Source organism: Callithrix jacchus, chromosome 5 (genome assembly GCF_049354715.1).
Source record: "Callithrix jacchus isolate 240 chromosome 5, calJac240_pri, whole genome shotgun sequence".
Classification (NCBI taxonomy): domain Eukaryota; kingdom Metazoa; phylum Chordata; class Mammalia; order Primates; family Cebidae; genus Callithrix; species Callithrix jacchus.
Genome location: NC_133506.1, coordinates 98,122,885 through 98,141,493, shown reverse-complemented (window position 1 = coordinate 98,141,493; position 18,609 = coordinate 98,122,885). Strand labels below are relative to the sequence as shown.

General features: G+C 38.0%; 1 protein-coding gene across 12 annotated transcripts in view; it reads left to right on the top strand.

Annotated features, from left to right (window-relative positions):
* Positions 1-18,609, top strand: part of HEATR6 (HEAT repeat containing 6) — a 36,436-nt gene that overhangs the window by 2,331 nt on the left and 15,496 nt on the right. For 9 of the 12 annotated variants that reach the window (XR_001911686.3, XR_001911685.4, XR_001911684.4 and 6 more), the window contains 10 exons: positions 391-498; positions 2,526-2,666; positions 3,129-3,244; positions 4,075-4,189; positions 5,567-5,668; positions 6,520-6,657; positions 8,621-8,928; positions 9,673-9,850; positions 16,211-16,417; positions 16,786-16,885. Coding sequence is in view for 8 of the 12 variants with exons in the window: in XM_002748326.6 (XP_002748372.3) it covers positions 391-498; positions 2,526-2,666; positions 3,129-3,244; positions 4,075-4,189; positions 5,567-5,668; positions 6,520-6,657; positions 8,621-8,928; positions 9,673-9,850; positions 16,211-16,417; positions 16,786-16,885 (1,513 nt within the window). In the remaining 4 variants the exon portion in view is untranslated. The remainder of the gene's footprint in view (positions 1-390; positions 499-2,525; positions 2,667-3,128; positions 3,245-4,074; positions 4,190-5,566; positions 5,669-6,519; positions 6,658-8,620; positions 8,929-9,672; positions 9,851-16,210; positions 16,418-16,785; positions 16,886-18,609) is intronic. The other 3 variants (XR_013535736.1, XM_008997035.5, XM_078373807.1) reach the window with 1 other exon arrangement.

The following is an 18,609-nucleotide window of genomic DNA, read 5'->3' as shown; positions in this document are numbered from 1 at the left end:
AAGCCATCCTCCTGCCTCAGCCTCCCAAGAAGCTAGGACTACATACCACCATATCTAGCTAATTCTTTTAAAAAGTTTTTTTCTGTAGCGATGGAGTCTCACTATGTTGCCCAAGCTGGTCTTGGACTCCCGGGCTCAAGCAATCCTCCAGCTTTGACCTCCCAAAGAACTGGGATTATAGCCATGAGCCACTGTGCCTGGCCTTTTCCTTCCTTTTTTAGCACATCGTATTTTTGTGCTGTCACTTCATTGTTTTCCTTCTTCCTCACATTTTCTTTCCCCATTTTGAATGTGAATATTCACCTTTATTTTTTATTTGGCTGTGTTTTGAGGATCTTCACTTGGCTAATAAGTATTTTACCACTTCCTTATCTTTTTTTTTTTTGGTAGGATGTTAGTGCTCTTCTTGTCCAAGCTTGCCAACTGGTGCCTCTTAATCAGAATCATCTTGTCAGCAAAGTGTCCCAGCTTATCCACCATTTACTTAACAGATTACAGGTAATGTGTGTAACTTTAGAAATCAGATCATGAACTTTGATTAAAATACCACATCTGTAGTAGATATGATAGGCTGTTTTTTTGAGATGCTATAGGAAAAGCAAATGCCTTAATAAAAATGCTTTTAAAATAAATATAACTCTGATCCAAGAATAGATTATTCTGTAGAATTTTAGAAGTTTGTCTATTAGAAGTATGACTTTCGGTTTGGTTCAGTAAACCAGTATCATACAGGCCCCCCAACCTTATAATTTCTTATGGAAGATATATTTTAACAAAATACATCTAAGAATAAATTGAAATCATCCCCTACCTCTTTCCCATCAATATTTTTCCACTCACTTGCAGCTACCATTTTTGTGGTCTACTTTTGATGCTTCTAAAACATAAGAAGTAGCTTGGGGCCAAGGGGGCACCAGGATAAAAAGACCCTACTTATTTATTTAAGACTGTCACCACCTGAGTATGTGAATATATTTAAGAGCACAAAACATATCAACTAACGTTATGTGAATTAGGATGCTTTTGGCTGCAAGAAACAGAAAAGCCATCCCAGAGTCACTAAACAATTTTTTTTTAAAAAAAGAAAAAGGAATCATCACATGTCCCAAGTCCCAAGGGAGGCATATATAGCCTTTAATAATGAGAGGTTCATCTTTCCCTTCACCATCCTAAGCACGTGGGTTACCCTCAGCTAGCATCTCTAACAGTCATAAGATGGCTTCGCCAATTCTGGGCAGCCCATGCCAAAGAAATGATTAATGTTCAGTAGAAGCTAAATAACTATATTTTATGTTTTGTCACTTAGACTTAAGAGTAAGGAAACTTGTCCCAAAAACTCTCTAATAGACTACCAGTATCTTGCTGGAGAGACTTAGGTCATATAAATACCTCTCTAAACCAGTCTTTAAGCAGGAGAATGATCTTATTATGAATGGCTTCAGCTAGTAGTTTCAACCTTCACTATACATTACAATCACTTGGAGGCAGACTTAAGCTCCCTAGATGATTATAATGTGCAGCCACAATTGGCCTACATCAGAGTTTCTCAAACTCAGCACTATTGATATTTGGCTCACATCATTATCTTGCACATTGTGGAATGTTGAGCAGCATCCTTGGCCTCTACTCACCAGACGCCAGTAGCACCTCTCCAATTGTGACAGTCAAAAATGTATTCAGGCATTGCCAGATGTTCCTTGGGGGTTAAAAATTGCTCCAGGTTGAGACCCACTCTCTTAAACTCATTAGTGTTTACCCTTGGGTCTCACTTGGGAGAAGTGGACATACAAATTAAATTAGTACTCTGCCAGCAGGAAAGGAAGAAATGGATGCTGGTACCTAACCAACAGTGTCTGCTGCATGGAGTAAGCCTGTTTTCAGATTAGAATCCTTCAAACTAATATGGGGTAGCATCTGTATGTTTGCTATTCTCACATGTATCCTCTTTGTAACACTGGCAATTGGAGATGTTCCTGATCACCTGTGGCACCTGTAACCGTTTACCAGCTTTCTAGCATTTGGTGACAGTTTGTCTCAATTGTTCATGAATTGATACTTGGATTAGCCTGATCTGTCCCAACAAGATTATCAGCTACTTGACGGCAGGGATGTGCCCTCTCTCCATGGTGTGTTTCTCACATCATTTTATATTGATTCACTGTGTATTGGTTGAGTCTTTATTATGTATAAGGCAGTTTAATTGAATTAGATTTCAGTGCATTGAAATACTTATATCTGTGTATTCACAGCTACCAGTGTCTGGTTAGTTCAAGGAAAAGTTACAAGGACTTTACCAAGTTCTACTTTATACTAAAGAGGAAGAAGTGAGCAAGGCCTCTTGGGACAGGGAGAAGGCCCCTACGTTGATCAAACTTTCAGGCCCTTTAGAGGTGATCCTTTTGACACATAAATGACAGATACACACTCTCACTTTTATATAGCTTGATTCAGGTGAGCATACATGTCCATAAAAGCATAATATTTTTTAAAAGTTAGATCATATATATTTTTTCCTCTCCTGTTAGGTAATTGTTGACGAACAGCACTTGGATTTCCTGTTGGCATATACTATTTCAGCTATTCATCAGTGTAGTTCCTGGACATACATGGAAATTCTTCAAGCCCTGGCAGCTCTGGTTTACTGCAATGGCTCAAAATGTCAAAAGGTAGGTTAAGCTGTTCTATGTTTCCTTTTAAAGGCTAGGAGTACAGGTTCTGGAGCCAACACTGTTCAGGTTTCTATCTTGCCACTAATCTCTAGCATTTCGTATTCAACCACTCTGGGCCTTGTTTCCTCATGTATAAAATAGTTACCCTGAGGATGAAGTGAGAAAATACTTGTCAAGTTCATGGCCTTCAGTAAGTAGTAACCATTATTCTTATTATTACCGTTACCCATCAGCTATGTGGCCACACTAAAGAGCATCAGCAGCTACCTAAGCTGGTAGTAATGTTCCTTACTGATGCTTTTTGCCATATCTTTGCAGATCCATCGGTGACATTTACCTAATAGCCAGTGTTTTGGTGCTTAACTGCCATTTAGTTAAAAAAAAGAAGAAATCTGTCTAAAACGTAATATTTTCCTAGAGGCTTTTCTTTGACCTACATTGACTGTTATTTTGTCTTAGTACCTCCCGGAGCTACTAGGCAAGACCGGACTCTTACTGAAGTTGAGTGGCTCGGCTCAGTCTGATCCTGAAGTCAGGAGAGCTGCAGTACATTGTATGGCAAACTTATGTCTCAGGTACGTGGCTCCAGTCAAGTTTCTCAATGGTAATAAGATAGTGCCTCTGTTGGGTCCTTTGTAGGTAGTTCCCTCTGCCTGAAGCCAGAGCCAGCTTAGAAAAATAACTAACTTTGCATTTCCCATGTACTTTACTAATAAAATCATATATTGTTTGTTAATTTTAATACTGTTTGTAAAGAAGGAAAAAATAGACTAGGACCATATTCCTAAAATATGGTAATAGTAATATAATGTGCAGCCTTTCAAATTTGTTTCCTATTGGCATACATTCTAAGTGTATTGAGTTTTTAGAAGAATATATTCATGCAGATTTAAGCACTGGTGAGATGTATCTGTAAAGGGCAATTTCTTTTCTTTGAAGAAGGTGGAAACAGACCCAGCTTCTCGCCCTAGATTCTCACAGTGAGCAATAGAAAACGAGCAGCACAAATGTGAACTTGTCTCTGCATAGCACAGTGCTGGCCAGTGAGTAGGAAGGCAGGTACAGCCGTGTGGTTCTAGCTTGACAGAACCTGTCTGCATTATTTCCCTCTTAGGACTGAACAGCAGAACTGAAACAAGGTTTTTCTTTCTCCATACTTTTTCTCCCACAAACATCTGTAACCTTTCTGTATGGAAAGCACTGTTCTTCCATATTCATTCTAGCCCTGTGCCTGTCCCCCAGCAGTAACTAATTAACCAAATAATCACCTTCCATAGCACAGTTGCATTCAAGGGTATATTCCAACTCTAATAGTCTGTATTACTGCTATTTTTAATTCTTAGTCTTTTGCAAGCCTCATTTCAAAGGAGACTGAGTTTGAGTTGTTTTCTCTATATGCATTTAGTGTGCCAGGACAGCCGTATTTGGAGGAGCCCTACCAAAATATCTGTTTCCAGGCTTTCCTGACTATTTTACAGTCTCCAAAATCATCTGATATGGATGATATCACATTTTGCATGGTAAGTGGACTGTCACTATCTAGTGAATGTTGTGGATGTGTCTAGAAGCAGAGTGGAAGAGTGTTACTAACGAGTTTAATTTGCACTATTAGCTTTGTCTAGAGAAATACACATATATGAAATGTTTGTAACCTAAAAAGACTAAAATCATACCATTTCAGTTTAAATTATATGAAGCTTTTTATTTGTTATGTTTTGGTTTTTAGAGGAAACTATTCTTTTTTCTTCTGAGTATAAAAGCAATACAGTTGCAGGCTAGCAACTGTCTTTGAGATAAAGGGGAAGAGAGAGTTTAACAATATCTGCGATATTTTATTTCTTTTTTAAAAAATATGCAAATGACAGTTTGTTAACATCTTTTAAATTTAGAGTAACACATTTCAAATATTATAAATGTAAGATAAAGTTTCTTCTAGTCTCCTGCTCAGATATAGCCACTGAAGATAATTGTGCTATGTGCCCTCAGATTTTTTTTTCTATATGTAAATAAGTGTTTTACGACTTTAAATGGGATCATATTTAACATGCTGTTTTGTAACTTTCCAGTTTTGTTAAAACTTAATATCTCTGGGACATCTATTCAGTACCTGTTAATATACCTTATCCTTTCTAACAGCTGTGGCTGGAAAACCTTGGACAAATTACTTCTTGGGCCTCCATGTTCCTCCCTGAAAAGGGACTGATATAACCACAGTGTGGGTTCTAATGAGAAGTATATGAAATAAAACATTCAAAGGGCCTGCTGTTACTGTTGTTGAGTTTTACATTTAGCAGAGGGCTTCTTTTATAATCATTACAATCATCAAAATTGAAGTTTTCTTCAGTTCCTCTGCTATTTCAAACAAGGCTACAGTTCACATCATCCCAATGTAGGGAGTATTTCTTAAGGACAGAGTTCTAGAATTGAGATTACTGAGTTAAGAAATCAATGTTGGTCAGAATTGCCCTCCAGAAACCAAGTTTTTATCATTCATCATCTGTTCCCACATACATCCCTTTGCCTTTAAGAGCTGCTGGGGTTGCCATATTACAGAGCATTCCCACTTCTGATCTGTGCTATCTCTTTTTTATCCCTTATCACATTTTTCTTGCTAAATATCTTTTCTCTTTTTTTCTTACTCACCATTTGTACATACTGATTTGTAAACATGTACACTAAGGCCACTTCATTACTCTTTTCTTCTAGAAAAGAATTCATGGTAGTTTATCAGGTCTCTTTGGATCTTCATCTCTGTTTTGTGTATATGTGTGTGTGTCTAAAGGTTTTTTTATCATCCAGAGACTGTCTCTATTCCATCCTAAGTGGTGCTAGTAAGTCGATTCCTGGACAACCAGATTTTATTCTGCCTTCTAACTGGGTCTCCCTTTCCCCTCTAGTTGTTGCAAAATGCTTTAAAAGGTATACAGTCACTTCTAAATGGTGGGAGAATGAAACTAACACAGACTGATGAACTTGGAGCACTTTTAGCTGTGCTAAAGGTAAGGCAAGTCTTCATATGATCATTTTCTTTCCTGTTTCAACCCATGGTACAAGGACCACTTTACATCCTTATTCTAAGGTTAACTTTAAGGTATTCAAAGTTCTTACATATATTTTAAGAGAGTAGACCAAAGTGTTCATATTCAAAGATGTTTAATAAGAACAGAAAATAATAAATTTCCATTTAATAAATGTGTCAAAATTTAAAAATTATCTATGAATCTTAGGAAGGGAATAGGTAGGGGGATATTACCTGTAGAAGATTTAATTATAGATTATGTCGTACCTATTTGTACTTGCAAGAAGAGCCAGTGCTTCTCCTTGCCTTTCTCCTCCAAGTAGTAGGCAGGTCAAACAAGACGTGTGTCAGTGGGCAGCTTCCAACCATGCTAGTCAGTCAGAAAGTCAGGCCAGCATCTGGGGACCCAGCTTCTTCAGCCAGCGAAGTAAGAAGCAGCAATTCTTTCCTCGTGCCATTCCCTTGCTCCTACATCAAAAAGCGAGATAGATAGCTAGATGTGGAGATAGGTAAATAAAAATGATAAATTGGTTTAAAAAATTATAGATAGATATAGATAAATTTTATAAATAAATAAGGAAACTAAAACCAGACCTGATCTGGTCTGACCAAACCAGATCCAGCTGGAGGCCAGATCAACTTAAGCTCTTCTTTAAGCCCTATGCCTTCGAGGTATCTATTTTCTGTCCCATTTTTATTTCCTTAGTTGGCTTTTAAACATTAATCTGTTAGTGTTCTGATCCAGACATGGTGAATGGTTCTGTTTCATGATTAATGGTTTTTTTGTTTTGTGTGTCTTTGTGTGTGTGTGTCCTTATTTATCATTATTAGAAATCCATGTTTCATGGACTCCCTGGACTAAACATAGAGATGCCCACGGTGTTATACCCAACTCCACTTCCTCAGTATGATGGGCGAACACCTATCAAACCACAGCAATCAGAATCCAGTACTTCTCGACCAACTTTGGTACATTTATGTTTATTTAGATTTAAGTTGTGGCTTATTTTTAATAGATTGCTGTGTGTGTTTTCTGTAATTTTCATCACTACTACCCTAAAAGCCTACCTTGAATTTTATTTCATTTTAGGGTTGCTAGCGTAATTCAGCTGATGCTCACAGTACCAGTTAAAACATCTTATACCTCTTAGAGGTGTAGTCAGTCTAATAGCTATAAAAATGAGCTTTCACTTTATACCCCACACCAAGCATTTTCATCCCCACGATGCTCAAGACCAGTAGTCAACAAACGTTTTCTAAACTTTCTCTGCAAGGCTAGTAAATACTTTAGGTCTCTGTCATAACTACCAACTCTATTGTAATAGTGCAAAAGCAGCCATAGATACAATGTAAATGAATGGGCATGACTGTGTTTCACTAAAACTTTATTTACAGAAGCAAGCTATGTGCTGGGCTGGATTTGCTTTTGGGCCATAATTTGCCAGCCCTTCTCTAGACCATTAGAAGCCCACCTACCAGTCAGCGCTCCATCTTCACACTCCTCACATTCACCTGATTTCCCAGCCTTTCCAGATAGCTGCCATCTCCCTCGTGCTTCACTTGGAGAACCTGGAGCATACAGATGGATGGCCAAGGATTCACATCCAGAAGTGTGAATTTCTGATCAAAATGCTTCTCATTAGAAATGATTTCACTCATTCACTCAGTTAGCATTTACCCAACATCTGCTGTGTTCCAGACACTGCGCTAAGCATTAAGAATATGGACTCTGGCTGCTTTTAGGAGTTTGAGAAAGAAGACAAAGATGGATAAATAAGCAGCTATAATGCAATATTATTGTGTCTCTCATCAGAATATTCACAGAGTACTCTGGGAACACATTGAGGCCATCCAGTCTAAATGGAGGAGAAACAGGAAGCTTTTTAAAAGATGTGGTAGCTAAACAGAGATTTCAGAGTGAGTAGCAGCACAGAGAAGGAGGGATGAGTGTTTCAAGCAGAGAAAACAAAACGTGCATAGAAACAGAGAATGAGAGTATATATTGCCCATTCGTTAACTAGTCAGTCTAGAGTTTCAGAAAGGGGAGAGGAAGAGTGGAGCTGTTGTGTAGCAGAGGCTGAATGATAAGGTTCTTGTACAGGAGGCTGAGGAGTTTGGGTTTTTATCTTGTAGGCAATAGAGATTCATTAAAGAATAGTATATAGAGGAATGATGTGATCAGATTTGCATCTTAGAAAAATCACTGTGGTAGCAAATAAAAGAGTATGGATCTGGGGCCACAGTAAGTAGTCCAAGGTAAAAGTAATGGGAACTTCCTTCCTCAATGCTACAGACTTTGAGAACGTGGAGAAAGACACAAGATTCCAGAGATAGTTGGATGTCAGAAAGAAAGGGAGAAAGAAAGAAACTGGCTTCTACTTAGAATCTACTTCTCTGGAGACCCAAGGCCCCAAAATATGCATTGTATGTAATGGATTACCGTCTCTCCTGTGCAGGCATGTAGAGTCGTATTAGCTATATATGTTATTTGGAGAACTGATAAAATAGACACTCAAGTCATTTTCTGTAGGCTTTAATGCTCTTGAGGAATTCCAGCTGAGAAGGCTGAATACTTTCACAACACCTATGCAAGGTAAGTGGTATTGGCCTCATACTTACAGATAAGCAAGGTTAAGCTCAGAGAGGCTAAATGACTTGCCCCAAGTCACAGAGGTGCAATTTGAACCCAGGCCATATGTTTTACTCTGTCTCATGTATCTTATACCTTCCTTCTTATAGGAGAGAGTAAGTACTTAGCATCGTGCCTGATGCTTAGGGTATTAAAGAAGTTCCACTTTTTTCTTTTCTCTTGTCTTCTTTAAACTACATGTTGGGGACATATTTAGTCACTTTCAAATGAAGAAGTAACGATTCAGTTAAAAGCCATTCTGAAGTAGCTATTATGTATGTCTTCATTTGCTTCTAAAATCAGAATAAAAAGAAAAAATCCAAAGTAAAACCAAAGAAAATCCAGCAAGGAGAGGAGGAGGAGGAGGAGGAAAAGGAATCCAGTGGTGAAATAGAGGCAGCCCCAGTCACTGGCACAGGCAGAGTGAACCTGCATGAAGGGAATACTTGGTGTCCCTCCTCCCTGGGTGTCCAGAGTTTGCCTTTAGATGGAAGTGGAACTGCAGGAAAAGATGGAGTCTCCTCACCCTTCAGTTCTTCCAGTTGGAAAAGGGTCAGCAGTAGTGAGTCAGACTATTCTGATGCTGAAGGAGGCATGCAGAGTAAAATGAGGTAGTAGTATTTTGTTACATTTTTATACCTTGTATTCTAAGTTGCATGTAAGTTTATAGCTTTGCTGAAAAACCTGACTGCTGCATGTGATTTAACTTGAAGAGCCTCATTTCTGTGGGGCATGACGTTACTCTGAACATGACTTGCTTTCTTGATCTGCCATTCCACATGTCATTACTCTCCTTAGAATATTCTTGACTTCTGTGCCTTTTTGTCTTGCTAACTACTACTCATCTTTGATATGGGCTCAGAAATCATGTTCCCTGGGAACCCTTTTCTGCTTTAGTGTTATTCTTAATCTATTATTATAATTACTTCCTTAACTTCCCCCCACTGCCGAGCTTGTCAAGGCAGGGTCTTTTCTATGTCTGCCAGCCTTAGCATGATGCCTGGGACATACCTAGGTCATTCAACAGATATTCGTTGGATGGGTGGATGGATACTTGGCAGTGTTTTGTGTCTAACACTAGTTTCCTGATATCAAAATGTTGCCCTCGTGTTCTCTAGTTGTGTTTTTTAATTGTCAGCCTTAATAACTTGTTAAAGAAACAAGTTGTCTTAACATGTTTTGATTGTAGTTTGAAAGAAAAGTTTTTCATAACACATTGACATCCTTAGGGATTATTTAGAATGTTTAATTTTTGAAGGTATCATTTGAATTGGTGTAAATAAATACCATTTCATGTTTGCATTTAAAAAAAACTATGTTTAAACTTTTTTTCTTTTTTCTCTTGGATGTAAAAGGTCTTACCAAGCCAAAGTTCGCCAAGGAGCCTTAGTTTGTTTTCTTTCTACTATAAAATCTATAGAAAAGAAAGTTCTTTATGGCTACTGGTCAGCCTTTATTCCCGATACGCCTGAACTTGGAAGCCCACAGTCAGTGTCCTTGATGACTCTTACATTAAAAGATCCTTCTCCAAAGGTAAGAGAATTTTAATTCTAAGCTTTATAATAGGAAGAAAAAATGTACAGATCCTCGTTGTTCTTGTTGTTTTTGTTTTTCGAGACAGAGTCTCACTCTGTCACCAGTGCAGTGGTGCGATTTCCGCTCACTGCAACCTCCGCCTCCCAGGTTCAAGCAATTCCCCTCCCTCAGCCTCCCTAGTAGCTGGAACTACAGGTGTGCACCGCCACACCCGGCTAATTTTTGTATTTTTAGTAGAGACGGGATTTCACCATGTTGGCCAGGATTGTCTCCGTCTTTTGACCTCCTGCCTGGGCCTCCCAAAGTGCTGGGATTACAGGCGTGAGCCTCTGCGCTTAATGCCTTGTCCTATCTGATCTGAATACAGCTCTCAGTAACACTGACCCAAGTTCTGACTTGAGAACCACTAGAGAAGCAGGAAAATAGAAAGTGGGCTTATGTGAATAATGCGCTGAGGGTGACCATGTAGGGTCGCTTCCTGCTCCAGGGCTTGCTTGAAGCCTGAGCACACTGAATTATAACTTGGATGTCTCCCTTGAACTGCACTGAAGCAGCCATGCATCTCTTCCTTTTATGAAAATGTTGATTGCTGTGGTATTTATAGCAAGAAAACTTCAAAAATGGCTTAAACAACTCAGTAGAATATCATGGTACATAATGGCTTTGAAGGATGCATAAGGCTTAGAAAAATGCTCAAAATGTTCTGCGAAAACACAGGATATAGAATTATATATTATAGCAGGATCCCAAATGTTTTTTTCTTGGAACTTTTCCATAGTTTTCAAATCATATGTAATAAATATTTACATATTTTATGAGAAAAATTTATTTTTAAAAAAGAGGAAAAAACTATTTGGTAGGCATGGATACATATAGCAAGATATCTCATGACTGATCAGATATTTGCCTCTGCTTAAATATGTTAATTCCTCTCCAGAAGTTAGCCACTTAACCAAGTAAGGAAACAAGACTGCTGTTTACAATAGTGGACATTAAAAAGCCATGCTGAATGGCATCTGGGTGTCCTCAGGTAACCAACTACCCACAAAGAGAGAAGTTTTAATTAGGCCAACAGCATATTGTTCCTTTCCTATTTTTAAGATTATTCCTTAAGGGGTCGGGGTGGTAACCCACAATACCTTGGAATTCCAAATGAGTCATCTCCTTGAGTAACTAATTACTATGTAAGAAAACTTCTGGATGACCCATCAGAAGCTTTTACAAGTAAAGAAAAATAAGTTAGCCTCAATTCTACACATACACAAAAATGACTTGTGGGGTATTTCAAATACTCATGATCCTAAAAAAATTAAATCAGCAGATATTTTACAAATTAACTAAACCAATAGTGAAAGAGAACCTGGGAGAAAAATGGAAAATGAGTGGTGGCAAATAAATCAGTAATGAAGCCATTAGAGTAACTGAAATAAAAACTACTAAAAATATTGAAAATGTATGTTTGAAGACTCTTCAGCTAGGGGAGCTGCCAGCAGTGGCCCAGGAGATGGTGCCGTGGAGCAAGAAGCCGTCCAGCTTCATCACCTGCATCGAAGCTGCCCAGCCAAGGGGATGTGGGACGTGGGGGTTTGGAACATGAATACCAAGAGGTTATGAGGTCATCGCTGATAAAAATGAATTGGAATAATTTCATGATATTTATATCTTCATTTTTTTAATGTTTACATTTCACTTTAAATGCCATGAGAAATTTCACACACTGCAAAGTGGTCTTATCCATCTCCTTGATTTAAGTACCTTTTAGACATGTTCTTGCTGTTTAACCTTGGTGAATGCAAGAGATGTACTGAGGAAGAAAGATACAGAACTTCCTTCTGGAGATGTCCTAGATCCAGTACAAAAAGCCACCTGAAAATCCTGGAGAAATGAAAAAAATAAAACAGTCATCCTACTTAAAAAGGATTTTAAAAGATGAAATAAATTAAATTAGTTCAATATAATGGCAAGTGAAATGATTGTACTTAAGAGATTTTTTTTTTAATCAAGCGTTAGCTTGGAAGGGTGTAAATAAGTGTGGTGATTATTGTTTACAACAAAGCTTGGAGCATACCTGTACAGTCTGTCCATAGTATAATTAACTGTGTACCAAGACACACGCTAGAAGAAAGTGTTGTGATAGGTGATGTCAGTGGGACAGGCTTTTTAAATAAAGCCTTCTAGAAAGTTATGTGCATTAAAATTAAAAATAGATTATCTGATTAGAATGGAACAGCATTCTGGATTGACCAGATTAAAAGAGCTGCCATGACTCCAGGCCAAGTGGTCATCTCAGGTGCTCCTTGTGCATGTAGAGTTAGATGTCTGGATTTCCTCTTAGCCAGGATTAAACAAAACAGCAATACTTTATCTTGTCGTTGAAGTGCTTAGTGATTAGTTTTGAGTTTATGATAGGTCTGATATGACCTATGGCATACTCAACTGGAAGCACAGCTTTAACTGGTTTACTACGAAAGTTTCCAAAGAGAAATGGACAGAAGAAAAGGTGATTAGATTGTTCCAGTCAGAATGCCAACAATAAACAGAGGCTACTTTTGGGAATTTGAAACATAATATGCTAGAATGGTTAACTGGGGAGAAGAAAACTTAGAAATGTCTATTAGGATTTGGCAGTGTTGTGGTACTTAGGAAATAATCACACTTCTATGTTGGAAATGTACTTCAGAAAGCACATCTTATAATATGCTTCCGAAAGGGACAGAGCAAATTATCAATAAAAAGAACAGGACTAATTTAAGAATTTCTTTTATATGATTTTCTTAGTTGTTATAAAGGCATATTATGGAGAATATCTTCAAGACTTTGTCTAAGGAACAAATTACAGGGCAAACCTTTGTCTTGGTACCTTGAGAATTATCCTGATTTACAAATTTCATGATGATGATTTATTTAATGATGACGATGCTCTTTTGGATAACTATAAAAAGTGAAAACAAATCAAAATCTAGATGATAGATAGTATAACTAGAAAAGAGAATGAAAGATTGGAATTGTTAACTGTTATGGAGTGGTAAATTTTCTCTCATACGGCCAGCCAAGAACAGGCAGTCTTTGCTTAGTGTATTAGTTCGTATTCATGCTGCTGATAATGACATGCTGGAAACTGGGAAGAAAAAGAGGTTTAATTGGACTTACAGTTCCACATGACTGGAGAGGCCTCAGAATCATGGTGGGTGGCAAAAGGCCCTTCTTAACATGGTGGCAGCAAGAGGAGATGAGGAAGAAGCAAAAGTGGGAACCCCCGATAAACCCATCAGATCTCATGAGACGTATTCACTATCACGAGAATAGCATGGGAAAGACCGGCCCCCAGGATTCAATAACCTCCCACCCCAGTGGGAATTAAGATTTGGGTGGGGATACAGCCACAACACATGGGAATTAAGATTTGGGTGGGGAGACAGCCAAACCATATCACTTAGATAACTTCCGATCCAGAGTCCCTGACACAATGTTGAAATGCCTTTACGTAAAAGACAACTGACTTTGGGAGTGATATCTAATATAATTAACCCTGAAACGTGGACAGCCAGGTGCCCTGCATGGAAACTTCAATGGTACCCACTCCCATCAGGGACTTCTTTGTCACCCTTCCAGAAATATTCTGAGACCTAACACACATAAAGAGGAAAAAAAATTAGGATTGACTAAGCTACCTCAGCAAACATTTCTGCTACATTCTTAAATAGCAAAAAAAGGAAAAGTACCTTTCTGTTTTATTAGCTTTAGGCAAGCCTTCATGTCCAAGGAGATGAAACTATACAGTAGTAAAACCAAGCACACTGACGTTTGTAAGACTGCACACCTTTCATCCATCATTTTAAATATTCAGACAATAAAAACTTAATAAACAAAATGAGCTCTCTGGAGAGCTACACCTATTATGATTTGCCTGCACATTAGTAATCTCTGCTGAAAGTGCTGATTAGAACTGGTAAAGAAGATATTAAACATTGATATAAATATAAATGAAGCAAAACATGTACCAGATTCAATATCTTAAGTAACAATGATAACAAAGATATGTTAAACAGAGTTTAAAAGAAATTAACTCAGAACTGTGAAAAGTATAATTTGATATAATATCAAATTTCTATATAGATTTTATATCTTAGTGGAAAAAAATAACCAATTTCAATGACATTCGTTTTCGTTTGTTAAGATGCCAAAATAGTGCTAAAATTTTTGACTCTTTGAAATTAGTTTGTTTCTTTCCACAACTCAATTTTTAATTTTATTCGGTTTGTGAGCTGTTGGAATTGTGGGTTTTTAAGTGTCTTCTAAAGAAATGAAGGTTTAGCATAAGATCTATCTTGTAGAGTTCAGACCAGCCTCTAGTAGGGATTGGCCAACTATGACCTCTAGGCCAAATCTGGCTGCCCGTTTTGGTATAACCTGTGAGCTAGGAACAGTTTTTACACTTTTAAATGGTTTCAAAATAATCAAAACAATAATATTTCATGATATGTGAAAATTATATGGAATTCAGATTTCATTGTCCATAAATCAAGTCTTTTTGGAACATTAGCCACATTTATTCCTGTATGTGTCTGTGGTATGATCACAGAGTTGAGTGGTTGTGGCAGAAACTGGCCTGCAAAGTCTAAAATATAAAATGTGTACTTTTGGCTATTTTGTTTTTTTTTTTTTTAGATGGAGACTCTCTCTGTCAACTAGGCTAGAGTGCAGTGGTGTGATCTTGGCTTACTGCAACCTCTGCCTCCCAGGTTCAAGCGATTCTCCTGCCTCAGCCTCCTGAGTAGCTGGGATTACAGGCGCATGCCACCACGCCCAGCTAATATTTGTATTTTTAGTAGAGACGGGGTTTCACCATGTTGGTCAGGCTGGTCTCGAACTCCTGACCTTGTGATCTGCCCACCTCGGCCTCTCAAAGTTCTACAATTACAGGCATGAACCACCACGCCCAGAAAAGTTTGCCAGCCCCTGATCTAAGTCCTTCTTGGATCAGCTGACTTGTGTTCGTGCTCTCACTCTCTTGTTCTTTCACACATACACACGGTTTCCTAATACATTGTCAATGTCCTACCTTAGGGGATTATGCTTCATTCTGAAGTCTGATGGTACTGTACTTCAAATTTGTTTGCAGAGCAGTAAGTCTAGATTTCTGCGATTCCACTCTATAAAAGGACTGCCTGGTGACTTATTACCTGGTCATTTGGAGATAATATAATTGAAGACTTTCCAGAAAATCTTTTTTGCTTTTGCTCCGAACTCAGATGACGCTTCATATTGAGTAACTACTTAGGTTAGGTTCTAGAATTGTATTGTTGATTTTCTGGTTTTTTTTTAATTGAAAATGTTAATTTTCATTTTTGGATGATCTGGCCAAAGAGAATACAGTATTATTTCATATTAATAGTCCTGTGCTTGTTACCTGTATTCCATTTTTTTGTTAAGTTGGGCTTTTTTTCATTTCTGATTTTCAATAATGCAAAATCATCAGAGTACCAATTGAAAGTCATCTTTCAACCTTATAAAGAAAATCTTGCTGCCAGCGACACCTTTCCTAACAAATACGTGGTCCATGTCCTTTCCATTAATAAGATTGTATTTAATGGTATTCCTTTCTTTAATTGCCAAATGCTGTCACTCCAGGCAGTGTTATTTCCTGTGCCTAAGACTGTGTCTAAAAGTTGGATTACTAACGATGCCTGCCAAGTTGTATGTACACAAAGTTCCTAAAGTCCTATTTAAGTTAACATTGAGCACACATGCTTCACAGTGGAATATGAGGCACAGTGTTCTCAGGAACTTTGAAATGAAACATACTTTAGGTACGTGTATTTTTTTCTACCCCATGGGCTGTTTAGTTCTGACTTTTCACTTATTCTGCTTGAATAAACCAGGCCTCTAATCCTTAAATTATTCTCATACTTAGGATTTCAGATCTTTGTGGTATGATGTAACTTGGATTTGTTTCTTACTCTAAGAAACCTAATAGCAATGTGTTCCTGGATTTTTTTTTTTTTTTAAGCCAGGTGTGATGGCACACACCTTTAGTCCTAGCTACTTGGGAGGCTGACGCGGGAGGATTGCTTGAGCCCAGGAGTTTGAGGCTGCAGTGAACTATGATTGCGCCACTGCACTGCAGCCTAGCTGACAGAGTGAGACTGTGTCCCTAAAATAAAAATAAAATAAAGATGATTTTTTTTGGTGTGGGATGCAAGTGGCCTAGTTTTTAGGAACTAACAGATAATCCCATTGCCTTTATTCTTCCAACTGAAATGATTCCATATACTTTGAAAATTAAGTATGTATCTAAAGAATGGAATCTGACTCCTGATTTTTAACTAATCAATGTGCATCATCCCAAAATTTCAGACACGTGCCTGTGCTCTGCAAGTTTTATCTGCCATCTTGGAAGGTTCAAAGCAGTTTCTTTCTGTTGCTGAAGATACCAGTGACCACAGAAGGGCTTTTACCCCCTTCTCCGTAATGATCGCTTCCAGCATTAGAGAGTTGCACAGGTGTCTTTTGTTAGCTTTGGTGGCAGAGTCATCCTCACAGACCCTTACTCAGATAATTAAGGTAATGTACCAACTGTGGGTTCCAGAGGGGGCTTCTCTGTTTTAATTTTGTAGACTGTTTTAATAGCCCAAAAGTGACTTGACTTAAAATATAACTAACTAATAACTTTATTAAAAATACCCTATTTGGAAGTCTGTACCTACTTGTCTGATCTTATCTGTAATCTCTGTATGTCCTAATAAATGATTTATTAAAAATACTTCAACTTTAGTTTTAGTTGTACCAAGGAGAATGCAAGTGTTACTTAAAAGAAAAAAAAGGACTGATTTTTAGTTGTGTGAAAACTTTTTAAATTAAATGCTGTAAAATTTGTTTCTATGCTGTGGTTTAATCAAGCCTTTTGATGAGCTGCTTTTTGTGTTTTACAGTGCCTTGCAAATTTAGTATCAAATGCACCTTATAATCGTCTAAAACTCAGCCTGCTGACCAAAGTCTGGAACCAGATAAAGCCTTATATCCGCCACAAAGGTTAGTAGTGGCTTAAAACTGATTGCTTCTTTTTATCAATCAGATGCAGAGTATTAGCAAAAATATTTAGATATATGTATATATTCAGAACAGTTTTACAACTCCTAAGAGATCTCTACTTACTCTTCTCAACTTTTCAGAGTATTAGCTATTGCAAGAATCCCACTTTTGACCCCTCAAGCCACAGTGGAAGAGAGCTAGAGAATTAATTGTAAATTTTAATGCCTGTTTAATGCTCAGGGCAGTGACCAGAGTATCCCTTTAGAATTAGGGCTGAGCAGGCCAGGCACGGTGGCTCACACCTGTAATCCCAGCACTTTGGGAGGCCGAGGCAGGTGGATCACGAGGTCAAGAGATCGAGACCATCCTGGTCAACATGGTGAAACCCTGTCTCTACTAAAAATACAAAAAAATTAGCTGGATATGGTGGCACGTGCCTGTAATCCCGGCTACTCAGGAGGCTGAGGCAGGAGAATTGCCTGAACCCAGGAGGCGGAGGTTGCGGTGAGCCGAGATGGTGCCATTGCACTCCAGCCTGGGTAACAAGAAGTGAAAACTTTGTCTTGGGGCGAGGGGGGGAAGAATTAGGGCTGAGCCAGGTGCAGGCAGCCCCCCTCAGGTGTATAATAGTTTATATCCCTTAGGCGTAGGTAAAGGATGGATGGATGGTTGGATGGACAGACAGACAGACGGATAGATAGATATTATCTACTTTTGGGAAAGAAAAACTGTTATTTCCAGTGAAGTTCAGATAAAATTCCAGAACTTCAAATCCTTACTAACTGCAGAGTCTTATTTCTTATTTCCTCCCATACATGATGTATATGTGCTATAAATACTTTGCTTTTGAAGATTTCTTTTCTTTTGTTTGCAAGCTTTCAGATCAGACCACATTCTAATGAGTTCAGCTTTTCAGGCAGAATTATAAGAAGAAAGGAAGAGTGGATGTTTTCTGTGACTTTGTGGGAAGAACATGGGACCTGAGGTCAATCCAAGGGTCTGGAGCCCACCCCTATTTTTGCCATCTGATAGCCATGGCCCTCTCTGAACCCTGATTTCTTTCTAATAGCAAGAATTATAACTACATCATAAGATTTTTATGAGGACTCAAATCAGATAATGATATGTAACTAAGTCCATTTCACTGCTTACACCAATGTATAAAAAAGGGACTTAGAAAGATAAGTCTTACCCTAAGGTTTCCCATCACATTCATGGCAGAAGTAAGATGAAAACAATCCAAGTTGTTTTCAACAACCCCTGGTCATTCCACTGTACCAGCTTTTCATTATCTGCATCTTCAGCTGAGGAGAATGCACCATGTCTCAGAGGTTCCTTTTAAGTATCTGATCTTATCCTCAAGTAACTTTTTTTTTCATTAAAATGTTCAAAATCTGAAATTTTTAGGTATGAGTCTAACAAAATGTGTTTAAGATCTGTATGAAAAAACTGTGCAATTAAAGAAGAAATAAATGAATGGACAGAGATTCCATGTTCATGGATAGGAAGGCTCAATATTGTAAAGATGTTACTTCTTCCCAATTTGATCTATAGATTCAATGCAGTCTCAATCAAAATTCCAGCAAGTTATTTTGCAGATATCAACAAACTGATTCTGATGTTTATGTGGTTAGGCAAAAGACCCAGAACAGCCAACACAATATTGATAGAGAAGAACAAAACTGAAGGACTGACATTCATTCCCTGACTTCAAAATTTACTAT